Source organism: Belonocnema kinseyi, chromosome 3 (assembly GCF_010883055.1).
Source record: "Belonocnema kinseyi isolate 2016_QV_RU_SX_M_011 chromosome 3, B_treatae_v1, whole genome shotgun sequence".
Lineage (NCBI taxonomy): Eukaryota > Metazoa > Arthropoda > Insecta > Hymenoptera > Cynipidae > Belonocnema > Belonocnema kinseyi.
In genome coordinates, this window is record NC_046659.1 from 161,838,217 (window position 1) to 161,859,270 (window position 21,054).

The 21,054-nt window shown below is 30.4% G+C and overlaps 3 protein-coding genes across 3 annotated transcripts in view; 2 read left to right on the plus strand and 1 right to left on the minus strand.

Annotated features, from left to right (window-relative positions):
- Positions 1 to 4,916, plus strand: part of LOC117168978 — a 10,947-nt gene extending 6,031 nt beyond the window's left edge. The window contains exons 2-10 of the mRNA XM_033354994.1: positions 1,205 to 1,432; positions 1,542 to 1,777; positions 1,893 to 1,996; positions 3,389 to 3,550; positions 3,679 to 3,752; positions 3,860 to 4,048; positions 4,125 to 4,258; positions 4,383 to 4,487; positions 4,678 to 4,916. Of these exons, the coding sequence (XP_033210885.1) occupies positions 1,205 to 1,432; positions 1,542 to 1,777; positions 1,893 to 1,996; positions 3,389 to 3,550; positions 3,679 to 3,752; positions 3,860 to 4,048; positions 4,125 to 4,258; positions 4,383 to 4,487; positions 4,678 to 4,823 (1,378 nt within the window). The 3' untranslated portion in view covers positions 4,824 to 4,916. The remainder of the gene's footprint in view (positions 1 to 1,204; positions 1,433 to 1,541; positions 1,778 to 1,892; positions 1,997 to 3,388; positions 3,551 to 3,678; positions 3,753 to 3,859; positions 4,049 to 4,124; positions 4,259 to 4,382; positions 4,488 to 4,677) is intronic.
- A 376-nt stretch (positions 4,917 to 5,292) lies between these two features.
- On the plus strand, positions 5,293 to 10,400 carry LOC117169391. Its single transcript, XM_033355752.1, has 3 exons — positions 5,293 to 5,501; positions 6,225 to 6,392; positions 9,791 to 10,400. The coding sequence occupies exons 1-3, from the start codon at positions 5,429 to 5,431 to the stop codon at positions 9,994 to 9,996; spliced, it is 447 nt and encodes a 148-aa protein (XP_033211643.1). The 5' UTR covers positions 5,293 to 5,428; the 3' UTR covers positions 9,997 to 10,400.
- LOC117169390 (tRNA dimethylallyltransferase) overlaps positions 10,365 to 21,054 on the minus strand; it is a 170,368-nt gene continuing 159,678 nt past the window's right edge. The window contains exons 5-9 of the mRNA XM_033355751.1: positions 19,800 to 19,915; positions 13,308 to 13,404; positions 11,681 to 11,794; positions 11,086 to 11,274; positions 10,365 to 10,964 (exon numbers count right to left, since the gene is read on the minus strand). Of these exons, the coding sequence (XP_033211642.1) occupies positions 10,812 to 10,964; positions 11,086 to 11,274; positions 11,681 to 11,794; positions 13,308 to 13,404; positions 19,800 to 19,915 (669 nt within the window). The 3' untranslated portion in view covers positions 10,365 to 10,811. The remainder of the gene's footprint in view (positions 10,965 to 11,085; positions 11,275 to 11,680; positions 11,795 to 13,307; positions 13,405 to 19,799; positions 19,916 to 21,054) is intronic.

Consider the following 21,054-nt stretch of genomic DNA (forward strand, 5'->3'; position numbering starts at 1 on the left):
CCGGCTGATGCCGTTGGAATTGATTGTTGAAATTTTTTTTTTACATCTTTTATTATTGAGCTTTGTACTTTAATATAGTTTTCTTTCGGTTTTTGCATTTCTCAAAGTTTGAGACCGATCTTTTATGTATAAAAGAAGTTCGAACGTTCAAAAAATGTCGAGGTTCAGAAAAAAGATGAAATAATTTTCTGTAAAGTTCCTACCAAAAGGCAGTACCTAAACGTACTTTGTTGTACTCTAATACATTTTCCAAAGTTTCAGCTCAATATTTTATTTACAAAAAAAGTTCTTAGGTTCAGAAAAATATTCAGTGAGCTGATAAAGTGAGGTCGATAATATAGGTAATTGGCTGTGTCACATGCCCTTAATAGAAATTTAGATTATAACTGTTTTTAATTACAAATAATACATTTTTCACTTCTCTGATGTTTAAGTGATTTATTTTTGAGAATTATAATCAGAATATATTCAATTTTTAAAGTTTAGAAATTGTGCTCTTTTGACGTTTAAACTGAAATCATTTAGTTCAAGATTCTTGAATTTAAAATTAAATTGTTCAACTTTAAACGGTTTGGATTAGAAATGATACAATTTCAACTTCTTCCGAACGAAATTGTCCAAATTAATAACTTTTAGTTAGAAGGTTTTGAATCTTTTTATTTAAAAGTATTTTGAGTTTAAAATTGTCCAATATTAAACGCTTTTATTTAGAAATAATAAAAGTTCAATTTCTTTTCCTTCTATTTAAAATAATTTCCTTGTTTTAAGACATTAACTATCTGAAATATTTTGAATTAGAAAATTTTAAATTTAAAACAATTTCATATATTTTTCTTAAATTTCGATTCTTCAAATAGAGTTAATTTCTGCGTTATTATTGGGTTTGTTTCCATGTGTCTCCCTGGCCATAAGCCTAATAATGACATAGATATGTAATCGACACAAAAAATTATTCCGTATCAAAAATTTTATCCCAATGAAATGGTACCCTCTCTCTGCCCTCTTTCATCCCATGAATCCAATAGGATTTTTAGTATTTTAGTATATATATATATATATATATGATTTAAAATAAAAATGAGCAGTCTAAATTTTCCTCTTGAACGAAAGATCGTTTTTTGTTTGTCTCATTATAAAGTGTACTTGCTAAAATTTTTTTTTAATCAAAATTTTAGAAAATTAATTGTTTTTAGTATTTTTGCAGGTCTACAAAAAATAATCTTTGCTTACTACCATTATTATTAACATTTGTGTTCTGGTTATTGGCAATTTTATTGATAAATATCAATTACGCTAATTCGATGGACGTAAGGCCAAAAATGTATAGATATTGTTGGACTAAAGACAGATTGATAGCCTCAGAAGAAATTGATGAATACTTATTGGTGGATGGTGAATTGAATTCGACAATTTTATTGGAATGTCATTTCTGGTAATAAATGAGCTCCAGGCTCTAAATAATAATGATTATACTAAAGCGTTCATATCAGGATGATTGAATAAAAAATAAAATTATTTATCAAGTTTTTATTTATATATAGCAAGAAGAAATACAATTATCAACCAAAAATATGGTATTATCAAGATCGTTATCAATATTTACCTGAAAAAGAAGTAGATTTAGGAATGGATAATAATATTTCATTCAGCAAAATTCATGTGACACCAAAATTTTCTCTTGTAATTAAAAACTTGAACCTAGAAGACGCGGGAATTTATCGATGCCGTGGAAAAGAAGGCCTGAATTCTGAAAATAAATTTAATTACAGACTAGAACGTACTACTGAAACCGCAAATATCTATATTTTTCATTTCAATATGTTTTTAAAATTATAATCGCGCATATTTGTTTAATAATTAGGTATTTAGTTAAACAAATTGATATTTTCTAGCTGTTTTCAATAAAATGATTGAAATAACCGAGGAAAGAGGAAATTTATCAGATTGGCAAACTTATCATGACACCCAGTTAGCTCCTGTTACGATGCGCTTTGCTGTTGGTGATTTTTTTCTATTTGTTGACTATATTAACCCTGGCGGACCAAAGAAAATAAAAGCAGCTTCTATAAAGTACCCGTAAAGACCCCATTGGGTCCCCATTCGCTTCCTTTTTAAAAAACTAAAAAAAAACAGCAAGATCAACTTTTAAATAGTTGAAATTCGGATTCCACGTTAAAATTTCCATTAGAAACTCATGGAGTAATCGCAATACTTTTTCTTACAGCATTAAAAACTTTAAATAATGAAATACTTGTCATTTACATGGGCCGAAGGCGGCTTCAGCTGCATCTTCTTTTAGTAGCAGTTACTAAGCGTTTTGTCGGTAACTTTAAGAATATTGTCTGGATGCTAGCGCCACGCAGTGGAAACCTCAAATAACAACGCTGCGATGCAAGTGAGATAATTTTATTTTTAAACTTCGCGCGCAACATATTACTTGAGCTATTATGAACGCGCTTGAAAACACCTTCAGCAGAAGTTAATGACGTTTAAACAAACTTTTAACGCTGCGAAAAAAAGTTTTGCGATTACTCCGTAAGTTTCTAATGCAAATTTCAACGTAGAATCCGAACTTCAACAATTTAAAAGTTGATCTTGCTGCTTTTTTGAGTTTTTTAAAGAAAGAACCAAAGGGGGACTCAGTGCCCTGGCGAAACGAAAGGAGCCTTTACAAAGTACCCGTAAAGACCCCATTGTGTCCCCATTAGGTTCCTTCTTAAAACAATAAAAATAAACAGTAAGCTCGACTTTTAAATTGTTAAAATTCGGATTCTACGTTAAAATTTCCATTAGAAACTCACGGAGTAATCGCAATACTTTTTCTTGTAGTGTTAAAAATTTTGAAAAATGTCATTAATTTCTACTGAAGGTGACTTCAAGCGCGTCCATAATAGCTCAAGTAATATGTTGCGCGCGAAGTTTAAAAATAAAATTATCTCACTTGCATCGCAGCGTTGTTATTTGAGGTTTCCACTGCGTGGCGCTAGCATCCAGACAAAATTCTTAAAGTTACCGACGGAACGCTTATTGACTGCTACTAAAAGAAGATGCACTTGAAGCCGCCTTCGGCCCATGTAAACGACAGGTATTTCATTAAAGTTTTTAATGCTGCAAGAAAAAGTATTGCGATTACTCCACGAGTTTCTAATAGAAATTTTAACGTCGAATCCGAATTTCAACAATTTAAAAGTTGGTTTTGCCGTTTTTTTTTTGAGTTTTTCAAAAAGGATCTGAATGGGGTCCTTACGGGTACTTTGTAGAGGCTCCATTCGGTTCCTTCGATCCGCCAGGGTGGGGTCTTTAGGGTACTTTGTAGAGGCTCCTCTCGGTTCCTTCGGTCCGCCAGGAATTGTGAAGGTAAGATTTATCGAGAAATTAAAAAAAATAGATGTCGAGAATATTGGAAATGGCTTTAATTAGGGAAGCTGGAATTGCACTAGAATTAATATCAGAGTGGGGTCCATGGAGTCCTTGTCGCGAAAGATGCAAATTTGGAAAAGGCTTTAGAACTAGACGAGGATTTTGCAGAATAAAAATAAATATAAACAAAGTAAAGTATAGATAAATCTCAACTTCGCATGCATTACTCATTAGAATTTTTGTATTTCAAATTTTGTCTAATTAAAACAGTTTTATTACAATTTAGTCGAATAAACATATCACTTCTTTTATGCACAGACTGCATCTACTGGAAAAGTGGATAATTCGAGTATTGTAAATTTCTTCCTCAAATTTCCATTGCTACCTTGCAGGTTTTCGATTTTTATATAAATAATATCTATTTTTTAAAGTATATATATATATTTTTTTAATAACATATTTGATGAAATAATTTACTAGAATAATGATCCTACACTAGAGCCATCATCCTGGAAAACTATACTGAAATTATTAATGCTACAAGGTATTTGCCAGAATTTATTTTGGAAGAGAAATGCAACGGATGCAAAAAAGTAAAAAAGGCCAAAGGACATAAATTTAAATACAAAAGAAAATATGTTTTGGCTAAAGGAGCTCATCTTACTATATCATGCCCTGAGTATAACATGTAAGCCAAAATAAAATTCGATTTTCATAAAAATTATATTGCAATTTTTTAAATCACTAACTTTGAAGTTTATTAGGTCGAGCTTAGAAACTGAAGTGGTATGGAGAAAAAATGCTCTTCTTTTGGAAAAAGGAAAAGGTCGATCATTTCGGAAAAAAGATCCCGAACCGAGAGTTTTGGTTGATACTTTTTCTACCCTTAATCTTATCGGTAAGTGCAATTTTATACATCCCATCCAGTACCAACTTACACATATATAATCACAAACTAATAAATTATTTATTAATGTAAACGATAAATACACATCCTCGAAATAATGTTGGAAAATTTATAGACGTTTCAGAATACGAACAGGGAAATTATACTTGCTATGTTAACAATGTGCGAATGATGCAAGTAAAAATTGTTGTGTACCCCAAATTACGATTTTTTACTCAAGGTAAAATGTTATTTGGGATTAAAATTTAGAAAAAATATGTATAATTATATATATTTAGAGAAATAAAATAAAATTAAAAAAATGGAATTTCGTAGAATGGATTTGGTATCGTCGGTATTATTACCTAATAAAAATAAAAGTTTCTAAATTGTCGAGGCGGGAAAATCATGAAATTTAAATCTTTTTGCAGCTTTTCTGCGTCACTTGGGATATTTGGGGATCATTCTACTCATTGCATCATTTTTTTATTGCGGTGGCTTAGTTGTTGTTTTTCGACAAAGAGACAAATTCAAAATTACAGATTATAAGGAAATAGCTACTTACAACAATGACTAGGCAAGATGATCAAGGAGGAAAAGGATTCCAAAAAACGCATTATTTTCAACTCGATACAATGAATGTCTACATAATATTATTTGATCTACAGTTTATGAATGTTGTGAAGTGAATGGTATTTTCATAAGAACAATAATTGTTGAATAAATGATGCTAAATGAATAACTATAATTATAGCACTAGTATTTTATCTTAATCTATACACTGTAAAAGAAAACTTTCGCATTTACAAAATAAAAATGCAGAATCTGATGAAAAATCATGATGATGATGATGATGATGATGATGATGATGATGAGAGGGTTCAGGAATTTCGTAATTTTTGAAGGAGTTCAATAATGTTGTGTGTCACAGTTGGTTAAATACGAGACTATATTTATATATGTTTATGGGCAAGAGACCTTCTGATTAAGTGAGGTAAGGTTCTTGCTTCTTGGCAAAGCGGTGGAAAGAAGTGAAAGGAGGCCCTCGACGGTTCGTCGTCCGGTTCTTTTCAGTTCCTCCAACAACGCGATCCAAAATGGCTGTGCTTTGAGATCATCTGTATGGATAAAAATATTGTTTTGTTTTGACAGTGGACATTTTTTATTGCCGAAAATCCAACCATGAATTCAACGAACTTTTCCCTTTCATTAACTTTGCTGTGTCTGGCTCTTGAAATTCCTCTTGGAGTGAATGGTAAGTAATGTACGTGTACACTGAAAGCGTTCACTTTCTTCTATGGTAAAGTGGGCCGCCTACTTCACATTTGATATATCTGTACACAAAATCATCCTGACATACAAATTAGATTTTTGTCAATAGGCGTCTTCGCTATATATACCTACTAGAACTTGTAGTATTTTTTCAACTATTGTTAGAATTAATTTGACTAGTTTACATATATTTATCTACTGTGGATTTATAATCTACAGAATGGTGAAGAAGAGTATTTTGTTTTCCATTTATGTTTTGTATTTTATTTCCTCACTGCTATATTTGATAATAATTTAAAAAAATTTTAACACTTTAAAGACATCTTACATTTTTAGAATACATAGTATTATAGGTATTGACACTACATTTCATATTTTTATTTAATTTTGATGAAGGCGTTTCCTTAATATTATATTTGAGAATAATTTGAAATTAAAATGTATATAGTAGGGAAGAACATCCTCCAGCAGTAGTTATTGAACCTACAGTAGTTAATCATTAATTAAAAGCTCAAATATACATGCATGATGAGCGTCCAAATACTATATTTAGGAATAATTTTTAAAATTATTCCAATTTTGAGGGCGAATTTGGAATTTCTATAATGAAATTATGCGTGTTAAAAAGTACCCATAAAAAAGCCGAATTAGAAGCGGAATTTTGTCATAATTACTAATTTAGTTGTACTCATTATATTAAATTTAGGTTTCCTGCGAAGGTGTTTTGTGTGTAGATCAAGAGGCGAATTAGGTTCCTGTAAGGACGGATTTAATTTCAATGCGACACTGCTCGGAAACGAAAAAGGAGTGACTGCAGATCCATGTGCGTCAGGATGGTGTGCTAAAATTATTCAGGGTCGCAGCATCAATAATGGTACGTACATACATAATATTAATATAAATAAAAAAAATTTAGTAGAAGTAAATTCAAATTAAGGGACAACTGAAAAATCACGAAAAAAAACATTCCAGGCACTGGAATTTTTGTAAAATTTATAATATTCTTTATTTTTCTTTATACCATTAAGCCTCACTTCACTCATCCTAATCGGATTCCTATAAACTACATATTCATCTGCTAAATATCTTCAAGGGAATTTTTTTGGAGTTAAACTATCCATTGTAGACAAAACACTGAGGTTTTTAACAAATGTAAAAGACCTCCAAGATAAATATTCCAACTTTCCCGAGCTGCAAAATGTATTGTATATATGGAACCCATTTCAAACTCATCCAAAGTATTTTAACAACTGCCGGGATCCCCGTTTCCAGGTCAAATTTAATAAGTTCTCAATGTAACTTCGCAACCCCTACGTGTAGAACCCCCTTTCCAGCTTTTTCCAGCACAAAAAACCCATTTTCAGTTTCAAAGTACTCAAATAAGTTCCGGGTACATGTGCTGGCCCGTTTCCAGTTTCAAAGTACTTTAGTAAATTCCGGGATTGCTTTTTCCAGCTCCAATGTACTTTAATAACATCCCAATGCAGATAGAACCACTAGAACTTTATTTCCAACTTTTGCCAGCCCAAAAAACCCGTTTTCAGTTTCAAAGTACTTTAATAAGTCCCGGGTACATCTGCTGACCCGTTTCCAGCTTCAAAGTACTTTAATAAGTTCTGGGATTTCCTTTTCCAGCTCGAATGTATTTTAATAACTTCCGAATGTAGATAGAACCGCTAAAACTTTATTTCGAACTTTTGTCAGCCCAAAAACCATTTCAAAGTGTTCGGGCACCTGTTTCTGGATCCAAAAATGCCTTTTCTCACCAAATTCGCCTTATTTCGCAACACGCATCCATTATTATATTTTTGCATTTCTAAATGAAACTTTTAAATGTTCTCTACGTGTCCAAAAATATTTATCAAAATCTCAAACAAAATTTTCGATATACTTACGAAAAACGGTTCCAAGGTGAAACAAAAAGAAAATCAAGAAATCAATTCATATTTTTCAGTATAACTCGAAAATGACACATTCAATTTGAACTAAAATTGGTGAATATCTGTGAAGTTTATTGTATTAATTTAAACAAATGAAATCCTTTTAAATTTTTGTGTAGTCCTTTGAATGGTTTGAAATGTTTATAAATTTTTTTAAATCTATTCAAGTTAGTAAAATCTATGTAAGTTCTTTCCATATGTGTGAAACTTTTAGAATCTTTAAAAAATGTGCAAAATCTTTGAAATCTTTAAAAGATTTGTTAATTTTTTTTAATAGCTTAAAATGTTGATCAATTCTTTGAAATATTCGTACAATAATCGTCTGAAATTTTTGGATTTTGTTTCATATCAGTAGAATATTTGAAATTTCTTCAAATCTTGTAAACAATGTTGCAATCGTTTAAAATATATTTCAATTGCATATACAAGAATCCTTTAAATATTTCGATTTCTTTCAGAATTTCTTGAAATATTTCAAAGTATGTAAAATCTATATCTATACCTGGAAATAAAAAAAAAGTCTAGGATCTCTGTAAATAATTTTTTTTAGCATAGAAAAACTTAAATTTGCAAAATTTTAAAAATTGAGACCCGAAAAGAAAATTGTCAGTGCTAAAGAGTTTCCGAATTGTATAAATTTTTATACACATGCATTATATATTCAAATAAAGATACATGAATGTCGCAAGCGTAAATTAGGATGTTGCATGAAATGAGATAAACATATTTTCAGAAACTTGAAGAAGTGAATAAAATTATGGAGAAAAGAACATTTTTTTTAGGTTTTTAATACTTCATTTTTTTTTAATTTACGTCTATTTAGTCACATTTGAACAGATGTGACATCACTAAGGTATACAACTGAGCACCAATGAGACCATTTTACTTTTCGAAATATTGACCAATGAATTTTGAAATAAGCGAATTCCCTAAAGAAGGTAGATTAGTAGCTAAGAAGTGTTTTGGAGCTGTATATGATTCTAGGGAGGATAAAGATTCGAATAAAATTTGTATTTCATTACGACAAAACATACAAACACGTCGGCAATGGGCAGAAGACCTTTGCGCAGACTATTTCAATTCTTTTCTTCGTATTTATTATTCATTATTATTTATTAATAATACATGAAAGCCATTTAGAGACATTTAAACTTTTAAATTTATGTTTCGAAACCATTTTTACTTTATTTTATATTTTTCATCAATTAGATAGTTCGAATTGTCCCGCGAAGAATTACGCCACAAAGATATAGCCAATCTATGCTTTTGGCGGAAAATGCCGCGAGCGGGAGTAATATTCAAACTTTATAAAGAAAAAAAAACATGTTTCTTATTCAATAAAAAATTGTTCCTTGTTGGAATAAAATAATGAGTTACTAAAGAATCCAAATATCTTTTTATCTCATTTGATGCAATATTCCCATTATAAAATCGACTGTGTGATGATCATATGAGATTATGATTCTTATCACTGACTGATTTATTATTCACTTATAATACATGAAAATTCCATACAATTTAAAAAATATATGGTAGTATCAAAGTGACTCAAGTAGGTACGCACATTGGATTTTATAAATATCCCGACAAATATATTTTATTTATGAACCGTAGAAATCAGACCCCACAAAATTTGGAAATTCTACTTTGGAAAATCAAAAATTAAATTACTGTTAAATTCTATAAACCCTAAATTTCTTGAAAATATACCTATATTTTTACCTTTCTATTTCATTCATACTCTATTCTTATAATAGGTAAAATAAATGTAATCGGTTCCTGCACATTTTTCTCAATTATTCAATACAAGTGCATAAAAAATAGGCGCCATAACAAGAGAAAGCTTTCAGAATTGAAATAGTGTGCTTGCCATTAAAAAAAACGCCTGATTGTTATGTAACCGTGTTGTTTGTAAACACTCGCACAAATTCCTCCAACCGTTTTTTCCCGTCCCGTCCGTATTAAGGCGGAAGGAAATATCCGAATTATCCATTAGCTTTCAGTTATATTGAAGCACACATTCGAAAAACTTATAATTATTACTTACTTTTCAATCAAACATTCGCGCCACAACATTTTTGGAGCACTCTTGACACGAAAAAGACTACGCAGCCTGTCAAGTCCCGAACTAACAAACCGAGAGTAATGTTGTGCTCAAACGGCCACAGATGGCGACACGCGTGACTATATAGCGTTTAAAGAACACGATTGCGTAATGAAATTACTATAAACCTTTTTTACTCTTCCAAAATGGAACACTTACCTTAAAATGAAATAAAAGTTGATGCGAAATAAAATTTAAAATGATTAACTGTTGTTTGAATGATTTTAGAACACGACGCGGCAACGGAACGAACGTGTCTGCAAAGAGGTCCAGATGATGGAGAAGAGAGATGTGCGCACACAACGATGGATTACAAAAAAGTTTTTATATGTTTTTGCAAAGGGGATCTTTGCAATGGTGCAAGCTTAAAAATTCCAAGCCTACTAGTTTTCACGATAACAACTTTAGTAACAGTGCAACAGCTCTTTGTATGACGTATGTCATAGAAATACAGTAATTACGAAAGAAAATACGTACGCAAGACACAAATTACATGTCTCGTCTCTAAAAAAGATTTCAAAAGACAACACGTCATGGAGCAATTTCAAATATATGTTTTAAACACTTTTCGATAGACCTAAATATAGGTCACTTTAATATTTCAAATAATTATTTCACTTTTCAGTCCAAGTTTTAATTGAAAGCATTTTACTTTTTATCGTTTAAAGTTTCATTGCGTTATCGCGCATTTAAAAAGTGCGCGAATCTATTATTTTGTATGTTAGACTTTGGTATGCTGCATGAAAGAATGGATGTTTGCATGAGTTTTATACGTTTATATAAATAAATATTGATAAGACTTTAGACTTTATTCAGTATTTTATTTGTCAACATATGATAAAATCAGGTATTTATAACAGGCTCAATATATGAGTATTTAAAAAATACAAGGTAGAAAAATTTCACATCTTTCTTTCGCAATTTTCACACAAAATACTGATATACCTATTAAAAATATTGTTAAAATGTAGTCAACTACTTTAGCGACTTTTGAAAATTTCAGTCTTTACCGGCATTCCGCAGTCGACTCTCGAACGCTTATAATCTAAAAAATCTCCAGAAGCTAAACAGTTTCTTTTTACTTCATTTAAGGTTTCACTCAACCTTAAAAATTAATGATAATGATAAGTATACATCATATGACTACAAACTTGAAGTCTGTCTCGTTTTTAAAACTATGGCAGTGCCGTCAATTAGTTAACTGAATAAATGCAACAACAATAAGAAGATGAAGTTTGACTAGAAAATTCTAGACAGACCCCGGAGCTTTTTCAAGCTTTTCCTTTTTTGTAGTGGCCTCTTTATTAGCCGCCAATCGCTTCCTTTTCTCCACTTTCTTGTGTTTGATACTTCGCAGGTGAACCTTCCATTGTAACTCGCCGATGAAAATTCTCTCGCAAATCTAAAAAACAGGAGGACATGTAGAGAAAATAAAAGAAATTGGGATAAAATCAAATGAAAATGATAGTGATAGTGATATGACAAGAGTAATTTTAGAAGATATGCAACTGAGGAAAACTGACTTGGCAAAAGTGACTTTCTTCGTTACTACTGTCTGCCACTTTCCGGTTCTTGACTTGCTCGTTCAATGGCATGTGCTGTTTGGGCTTCTCGCCCTTAAGTAAAGATGAAACGATTTCTATCGCCGGCTCTAGTACATCACTTTTCCATTTGTCGATGTGTGTACAATTCAAAGAGTACACGGAAGGCACCTGTCAAATGATTCATTAATTATTATCTACTGGCTGTGTGTGTGTGTATATATATATAGAAGTAAACAAGATACGCCATACAAAGTTCGCACAATCTGCTCTCTGATATCTACTTACTTACATATTACAGAGTAATTAAATTGACCAATTTTTATTGAAAAAATTTCCTGTTCCCCGTACTCTTTGCAAAGCCTGTTTCTCAACTGTACAAATTTTCCGCAAAATGTTGTCTTTTAATATTCTCAGGAAACATTGCTTGGGAGAGTACATTCATGCATTGCATCAAATATGCAGGAAAAATGGAAAAATTGCAGCAACAGTTCCATCTGATTGCTCTCAGAAAAGAGAAGAAAAGTTGCCGCCTCCCACAAAAAATGATTAAATGTACTAAATGACTGTTACAAACTTGTCTATCAGTACGACGTATCATTCGGTTCATTATCCACTTTTTTTGTTTCCTTGCGTATCTTCTCGTAACTAATTTCAACTCTGCTATGCTCTCTTGTAGCATCTTCTGACCCTGAAATTATCACAATTTTCAAATTTAAACTGAAAAAACATGAATTATTGATAATTGTTCATTTAGTACCATTATCTTTTTTAAATTCTCTCATTAATTTTTTATGCATGTGATTATAATATAATAATAATAATAATAATATAATTAAAACGGTACATTGGACATATAATAAAAAGCTAGCATATATCACACATATTTAACATATCTGGAGATAATCCACTGCAGCTGTGTTCGGGTAAATGTAAAAAAAATGAGTGCGAATTCGCACCAGTGTACAGTTAAAGGGCTAAAAAATAAATTCCCGCTTTTTTGTAGAATTTATAATGTTAATGACACTGTTAATACCAATAGTAATATCCGATTGATTGTTATTTCCAGGCGGAAATATTATGTATAGTTTATACATAGCATCAAGTTTTATATATAATATTCATTTGTTTTATACATTTTTTGTGTAAAACAAATGAATATTACATATAATGCTTCACACTATATATAAACTATATATAATTTTTCCACCTGGGTTCAAGTATCAGATAAAAGTTTAAGAAATAATTATTGGTAGTTAATTGCATTAAAAGAACAAAGTTTAAATTTACAGGAAGTCTCTATTACTGCAAACTATAAGTATGTATGCATAACTGTAACTGTAAGTCTGTAAAAATCCAAACGATGCATTTGTCAATGAGGTTTGTTAAAAAAAAGGTTGACACTTTTAAGGTTAAAAATTATTCATTACTAAGGAATTCCTCGTAAATTCCAGAAGAAACAAAGGAAACTCTTAGTTTACAAATGCAAATACAAACAGCAAACTATAGCAATTATTAATATTATTTAACCCTCAAACGGAACACTCCAAACCGGCCTACGTAAACGGTACACTGGTGCGAATTAGTTTGTTTGCAACGTTAATATTAAATATTTAATATATTGAACATATAATGAACAAGTAGCATATATCACACATATTTAACACATATATTTAATATATGTGGGGATAATCCACTGTAGCTGTGTTTGCGTAAATGCCAACAAAATGAAAAAACTTCCGGTGCAAATTCGCACCAGTGCACCGTTTGAGAGTTAAAAAATCATCAATCCTTATCGATGAATATCAAGGAGTCAATGCTAAATAATTGACTATTACATTTTAGGTGGAAAGTAGAATTTTTTGTTTAAATATTATGTGCATAAAATAATCAAGATTTATTTAAACCAATTATTATTATCAATGATAATATTTTATTTTCATTGAAATGTGCTAGGAGAAAGAATTTGTTTATAAACAAAGTTATTCTATACTTTGATAAAATCAGTATAAAAACTGTCTTTGTCTGCCATGCTACTAGAAAACTTTATTGGATAATTGCTTCACACATTCTAGAAATCTTGGAATGAATGCAAGAATCTCATAAAAGAAACTTCTTCAAATGTAAAAAGAACCGTTTCCATTTATGTTATTAAATAAAAAAAATAATTACATTTTTTCTTCAAAAATTAGTCCCTATTGTACCTTTTCGCTGCTCCGTTCGTCTTCGGGTAGTATCAAGTAGTTGTGAAACTCCTTGAAGCCGATGCTCTGAAAAATTCCTTTTGTGTAATCTGGTGCTCTGAAAGACACGACAGAGAAATTAGCAAACTAAAAAATGTTCATTTTTACTGGCAAAGCAGGCAATTTAACACAATTATGAATCACTCAATATTGATAGATTTTAATAAAGATTCGAAATGAACCTTAAAGGACGGATCGAGGTTACCGCATAGATAATTCAACGTGACTGACTTAATTAGTGAAAAAACTGATTACATAATTTAAAATGAATGATTTTATCAGCGAGAATTACAGATTTAGCTAATGATTTATCTAATCTGTAATATTTATTTAATCAGAGAGTGAGATTGACTATTTTGAAAAGTCAGTTTTAACTTCATTCTCAGTCGACGAATCAGTCACTTTTGACTAATTAAAATTCACAATATAACTAAATAAATAATACTGAAATGACGGTGCAGAATTGAATAAACTTGAAATGATTATTTTGTGCGTTTGTACATTGTGTGACTGATAATTTTCGTGTGTGTTAAGGCTGATAAGAAAACTTTTTTATTTTGCTTTACTAAATTTTTTACTTTTAAAACTGTTGCTAAGGAGCCTGATTGCATAATTAGAGAAGATATTTGCAATTCTAACAAAAAATAATCTTCAAGTGGTCCTCCAGAAGCGATAAAACTTGTCGATTTGCAACTGTACTTTATGAAATTAAATGCGAAAAATGAGAGTGTCAATGAACTTTCTAAACAGATACCAAATTCGAATCTAGATCATCAGATATTTTATCACATTTAACAAAACTTCATAATTAAACAGTTAAAAATTTTTCCCGTAAAATAATTTTTTAATAGCTCTTGATTCTTATATATATTTGAAGTCAATTCAAATAACAAGCGAAGCGTATACAAATAAAAAATCATTTGTTTTTGCACAATTCTGTTACAAATTCTAGAAATGATCAAATAAACAATTTACATACTCTTTTCACGAAAAAATTTTTTTTTCCATGCATCAAAGTAGCTAGCTTTTCAGGCGAATTCAACTCTCGAAAATTGTTAACATCTATCGAAAGTTTCGCAGACTTCTTAAAATCTAAAAAATTAGTAAGACGCAACGTTCATCTTTGTTATAAATGATAAACTTTAACAAATATAAAATCTTTATTCTTTTTTCGCGGAAAAAATATTTTCCATTTTATAAGTACCGTAAGTGCTGATAAAACTTATTATGCAATCTTATGCAATTTCGTGCAATCCCATACAATCCCTCCTTGCAAGGAAATATTATTAGAAATTCATTACAGGTCTATAATGATTTTCCTACAATCATTTTTTTATAATTTTTTTCATTACTTTATAAAAAACATCATAGGGAGTCATTGTAAGATAAATATGTTAAAATATTGAAAGAATTGGTGCGAAAAATAGAGAAACCACAAGTTCAACTAAATTTATATTGAAGGGATTTCAAGAGAACTTTGAAAAATAAATTACATTTCAAGGAAGTTCTAGAGAGCTTTGATGAATAACTTAAATTTTATTTAAATAATCAAGGGATTCTCGAATAACTTATTCATTTTTGAACGAATCTTCAGAATTTGCAAAGGAAAGTTTTCAAGGGATTATCCAAGATTCCAAAAGATTTCAAGCGACTTCAAACGAATTTTATATGGTTTCCAAGAAATTCAAAAGATTTTAAAATAAATTTGTTAAATAAGTGGAAGGAAATGAAATATTAGGGAATTTCTAGCGATTCCACAGATTTATAGTCAGCCATATCAAAGTTTTCAGAGTTTTTAACGCTTTTTGGAAAATAAATTAAACTAAATTCTAACCGGTTTAAAAGATTTATAGGGATCTTAAATGTTTTTTAGAGAACTTTAATTTAAAGTTTAATTTGATTTATATTCAAGGAGTTTCAAATGATTTCTAGACATCTAAATTGTAAAGAATGAAATTTCAAACGATTCCTAGTGATTTTGAAGATCTCAAGGGATTTTAAGGTACTTCAAAACATGAATTTGAACAATGTCAATGGGCATGAAGCATTAAAAAGATTTTAAAGGATCATAAAAGAAGTATGAAAATGTATTTTTTTTTATAAAACTTTATAAGAATAAAATTAGAGCATAAACCAATATTTTGCATGATTTGTATGCTCAAGTTGTCATTAAAGTTGATTAGAAATAATTTTCTTAACAATGCCGTTTTGATGTTGTAATTTTTTAAATTTATAATATAATTCATCACGGGGCTTTAAAAAATTTGTGCTGGTCGTGTGGAATGCATTCATCCAAAAATAAAATTAGCGATTTCGCTATATCAGATGACGATAAATAATTTATAAAGTCGACAGTATTATGAAATTAATCTTCTTCTATCGATAAGAAAACGAGGAAGAATGCAAAATGTACTTGACCCAATTTTCTTTTTATCAAGTGACGCATCCGAGATTTTCTATAAAGATCATTTACCGCAATTGGATTAATAAAGTAGATAAAAATATTAAATCACAATGTATAAATTGAAATAAGTGACCAACGACAATATATTTTAAAATTCAGTTATTCTAAGCGAATAATGTCAAAATTAAAATTCTTAAAAGATTTACATTTTACTATATGTTTATTTATAAATTTCACTTGATGAAGATCATGCAGGACTTGCTCAAATGCTTATGAATATTCTTGAGAGTTCTTTCAATGGAGGCCAACAAAATTTTAAGTTCCATTTGTCCATAGAACCCTTTTTTTATTTAAATATTTTACAACGAATGTTTTGAAATATCATCAATTTTATAAATGAGTGATTTTTACATTCTCATAATTTATGATTGAGAAAGTACACATTAGAATTGTCTGAAATTGGATACCATACAATTTTTAACGGATCTCCACGTTTCGAGACCCCCCAAATCCGAAAATCAAGTTTTACGATGGCTCCTGTCTGTCTGTCCATCCGCAAACACGATAACTCTGGAAAAAATGAACGAATCAAATCGATCTTTGCCACACTTTTTTTAGACCCTAGAAGAAAGTACGAGTTCGTTAACCAGCAATTCTGGATGAAAATTCAAAATGTGATCGCATTTTAAAAATTGTTGGCACCACTTTTTCTCTGGATTTAAAAATTTTATGTATTTGAAAAATGTAATAATTTGAATTGATTGGTTTAAAATCAACCACAAGTTTTTTTTCTGTAAACGAAAGTTCATGAAATCTTCATCTTGAGGCAAAGAACGATTAATAAATGATATTATAGGATATAGTTGAGATAATCGTATCACTTGTTAAAGCGATACGAAAAATACGTTTTTCATATCAATTATAAATATACTTCGTAAACTAAAATATTGCCATTTAAAGTTGGAAAGACTAATACATATGTTTTCGATAGTAAATTGAAGTTAATGAACTATAATTTAATAAACAAATACATAATTTATCCATTTTTCAGCAAATAAGTTCCTTTCTTCAGCAAAATCAACTATGAATCTCTCCCAAATTGGTCTTCTGATATTTTATGGATTTAAAAGAACAAATTTAAAAAAAGCATACTTCAGCCATTTTTAATATACAGATTTCAATTTTTCAGCAGAATATTGTCTTGTTAATAACTCTCTGAATTAAAATCTGATAATTTTTTTATTAATTTCAATCATTGACTACGTTCCATCTATGAATGAGTTATTTCTACTTATGAGTCAATGAGTATCAATGATTCAACAGTTGAAAATAAATCAATTCAAGGAAAAATAAATCGGTTGATTTCTAATAATGAATCAGTTTTTCAGTCGGAATTACAATAGCTAGAATTGAGTCGCTGATTGAAATGGTTGAAAATGATAACTACTTTCGAATAAAGGCAGCAGTTGGTGGACATAAAGACCATTTTATTAATAGGCGACCCGCACAGAGCATTGCAAATATTTATGCACAAGATTGAATTTAAAGCATTCCGGAAATTGAGTTGTCTCTACAGAGGGGCAAAGGTACATGATAATCGTTATTATAATGTCAGTAGAGTAACTTTAATATTCCAACGCACGACACCACATCCGGTTCAAGCCAACGGCTCGAGACACTCAGAAAAAAAATGTTTCTCTTACTTCAATTCGAAAAAAAACGTCTCTTTGACTATTTTAAACACGAATTCTGCTTTAAATAGGAAACCCATTTCTTTGAACCAAAGAAGTTTACTTGAATCAAAAGAAATTTCTTTGACACAAAGAAACTTTTCTTTGATTGAGACGAGTCGAAATAAAGGATAATAACAAAATTTCAGACTTTGAAATTCGAAATTCGATTTTTCATGTAGTTGCAAAAGAAATGTTATAAATAATCTTCCATTTAAATCGCAAAAGTTCGTGAATTTGCGATTGCATAAATATTATATTAAAGTAACATCAGCCCTTTTTTAATTTTGTTTTCATCCAAATTGTATTAAATAATTCGAAATAAAATGCAACGTTTTCGTAAAGATAAAAGATGCTGAATTAAAACCAGGAAATTATAATTGAAAAATTTGTTACTGAGAAAAAAATTTAATCGGGGTTAATATAGAATAGGTAGGTATAATATCGACTGTAATCGGAATAGCTCACAGATTTGCACGATAAGACACGTGGAAGTCCAAATATGGGACTACCAAACACTATATCTTATCAATTTTGCAATTCCACGAATTTTGCTGATTCTAAAAGGTACTCTCTTATAAAATATTAATTTTCAGATGGAGAAACGTATTCAACATTAATTAGTTTAAAAACTTTTATTTTTATAGGCTGCTGTAACAATGCAATTCAAATTCAAAGAAAATGTGTTTCAATCAAAGAAAAATATTTATTGGTGAGTCAAAGAAAGGATTTTTTGATTCAAAAAATGGGTTTTCAGAACAAGAAAATTCGCCTTTAATTTAAAATGATTTTCTCCTTTATTTTGAAGTTATTTTTGGCGAAATGAGTAAACGTGCTGTGATGAAGCAGCGGTGCCGTTTCTTTTATTAATTGAAGAAAAGAAGAATTTTGTTGAGTTCACCCGTTGTGTCTGTGGCATGAGGAAATTTGCATACAGATTGCACCGAGTCGCGTCGCGTGTTTCAGCTCTCAGCCGTAGAATTCTCGTAACAATATACGATAATAATTATATTGTTGATAATTATGGGTTCGAGAGACGTTTCATCATTGGGCTGAGATAATTTATTGATCACCCAGCACTGCAATTTGTGAAACTATTCTATGGGACAAATACATTAAATCTTTTAAGTCTATATGAAAAACCTCTATTAGAAAAAATGAACCAAAACATTAATTGAAAAGCATTGATAAATCTTAAACGTGGATTCAATATAAGGATTTCTAGTCCAATCTAGACCCTCTGAAAATAGAAGTTTTCTATAACCCTATATGAAAAGTGTAAAAACCGAAAAAACTTATTACAAGTTGATTAGGTCGGAAGAAAAAAAATTAAACGTAGAAATTAATTAATCATTCACTTGTCTTGTTTGCAATTGCAAAACTATGATAGCAATTAGCTATTTTTAAGGAATTGCTAGTAAATTCCAGAAGAAAAAAAAGGAAACTCTTAATTTAAAAATACATAAGACGAGAAAAATGTATTTATGACATTGTTAAGAGCAATAAAGATAGTTTATAGATATCCAAGTGCATACAAAAGTTATTTTTGACAGAGTTCCAAAGAACAAAGTTCAAATATTTGGAAACAGCCAAATAATTTATTTTTAGATTAATTTTGTTAATGATTTTTTTAAAATTTAAAATACATCCACTGTTTTTTCTTCCATAACCGAAAATTCAAGCACGCAAAAGTGAAAGAGTCCATTGACAGCTAAAATTAGAAGGAAAATAACTTTTTTGCAAAAATAGGTTCGCGAGTACCGTCCATTTTTTTTGTTTGAATCTGTCAAAAATCTGAAAACCCCAAAAAGGAACAGGTTGCAAGGGAGTTCGAGGGGGCGCGATTTGAAGAGGAAAAGATTTTTTCTAGATCATTTTAATAAATGCATGATGATAAAAATGTTTAAAAACTTGTTAATAACAAGAATAATTCTTCATTGTCATCAAAATTAGTCATTTACATTTTATGACGTTAAAAGAACAAAGTTTGTACATCAGAAATTTGGTACGCATAATCATTTTAATAAACAAATACGACTCAACTTCTTGTATTCTGTAATCCATTCATGATTTTATCAGAGTAATTCTTCTGCAAAAATATTTATGTTAAAACAAAAAAACAACTGTCAAAATTCGTTTCGCTTGAGATAATAGGGGCATTTTGATTAAAGATCACTCATTTCAATGAAATAGAATATTTGACTGATTTTCAAGTTGAGATTGTATTAAATGAATTTTTACTCGCCGAGGATAAAATGTGTGTAATTTATGGAAATCTCGTAGGTAAGAAATTTACTCGAAAACAGTAATAAAACTTACTCGTTGTTCTTGAGTCGGTCTTCATTGTACCTTTCGTGGAAATCCAATAACTCTTTCACCAAGCCCGCTTCCACCATCGAATCGACTCTAGAATTCAGCCTCTTGTCATGGACCTCCTGAAAATATAAAAAAAAAGGGTCACTAATTTTAAATATGCTGATTTCCTAACGCGGGGTCGCTCCTCCTCAAATTTCTATTATAATTAGGGATTCTCGTCAGGTAGACAAAAATCCTGAGCAGGACTATTTTTGTTTCTGAAAATATGTTCCCTCTCTCACTGCGTGTCTGTTGCTTTGCGATCTTCGACTAGGAATCGACGGGCCTAGCGAGACAATTTTGTTTATTTCATAATTTACTACTGCATGCCCACTGATAATTATTTAGTGTGATAAGAATGGTACAATAATGAATGGAACGTAAATCAGTGATTTAGCTCGAAAAATTGCACGCGCTTTGTTTGGAGAACCCTGACCCAATTTTTTGGTCGAAGGCAACCACACGTGAGCCTTCTAGTTTCTACACACGCACACGCACACCTCAAGTTGGGGGCGATGTTCAAACGGAAAAGAATCGCCGGCCGGCGGCGGCGTCGCCTTGGCGACATGAAGAGAGGCAGGCCACAGAAGTTTTAAATTTCGCTCACGAGCATGAATGGAAGCGTACTCGTATCAGCAAAGGGTGACGCATAGAGGGGTGGGGGGGGGGGGGGGGGGGGGGAGTTTTTTTTCGGACAAAAATCAGCTGTCTCTTATAAGTCTCAACGGATCAGTTTTTTTTTTGGACAAGTTCCATAAAAAACCCCGTAAACCAGGTTTTAACAAATACACAAATTAAATTTTTTCAAGCATGTTGTATTATCAAGTTTGAATTTTCAAAATTTCCAATCGAATTTGAAGTCAGCTATATATAAGAAATGTGAAAATTGGAACAATACAAATTTTTATTAATTTCTTATTCGACTTGGAACAATACAATTATTATGAGTATGACTGTCTGACATCTGCTGAATTTTTAGATTTTCAATGCACTACTTACACAAATTGTATTATTAAAATGTGTCAAATTATTGTTTCATTGCAGTCAGGAACAAGACATTAATGAAATTTAATAGTTTTAATGAGTTTTATAAACAAATAAAATTTGTGTGCAATAGACTGACATCCAACAAGATTTATCTTTGTTAGAAACAACTTTTATACAAAAAATCTATAAATAATAAAAGAATAATTGTTAATTAATCAAATAAAAAAGTTGA

What these genes read in the sequence shown, in the direction of transcription:
- LOC117169391 (XM_033355752.1), top strand. Translation starts at nt 5,429, where the DNA reads ATGAATTCAACGAACTTTTCCCTTTCATTAACTTTGCTGTGTCTGGCT. An exon ending in AATTCCTCTTGGAGTGAATG is followed by an intron (nt 5,502 to 6,224) that starts GTAAGTAATGTA and finishes TATTAAATTTAG; the next exon opens with GTTTCCTGCGAAGGTGTTTT. An exon ending in GGGTCGCAGCATCAATAATG is followed by an intron (nt 6,393 to 9,790) that starts GTACGTACATAC and finishes GAATGATTTTAG; the next exon opens with AACACGACGCGGCAACGGAA.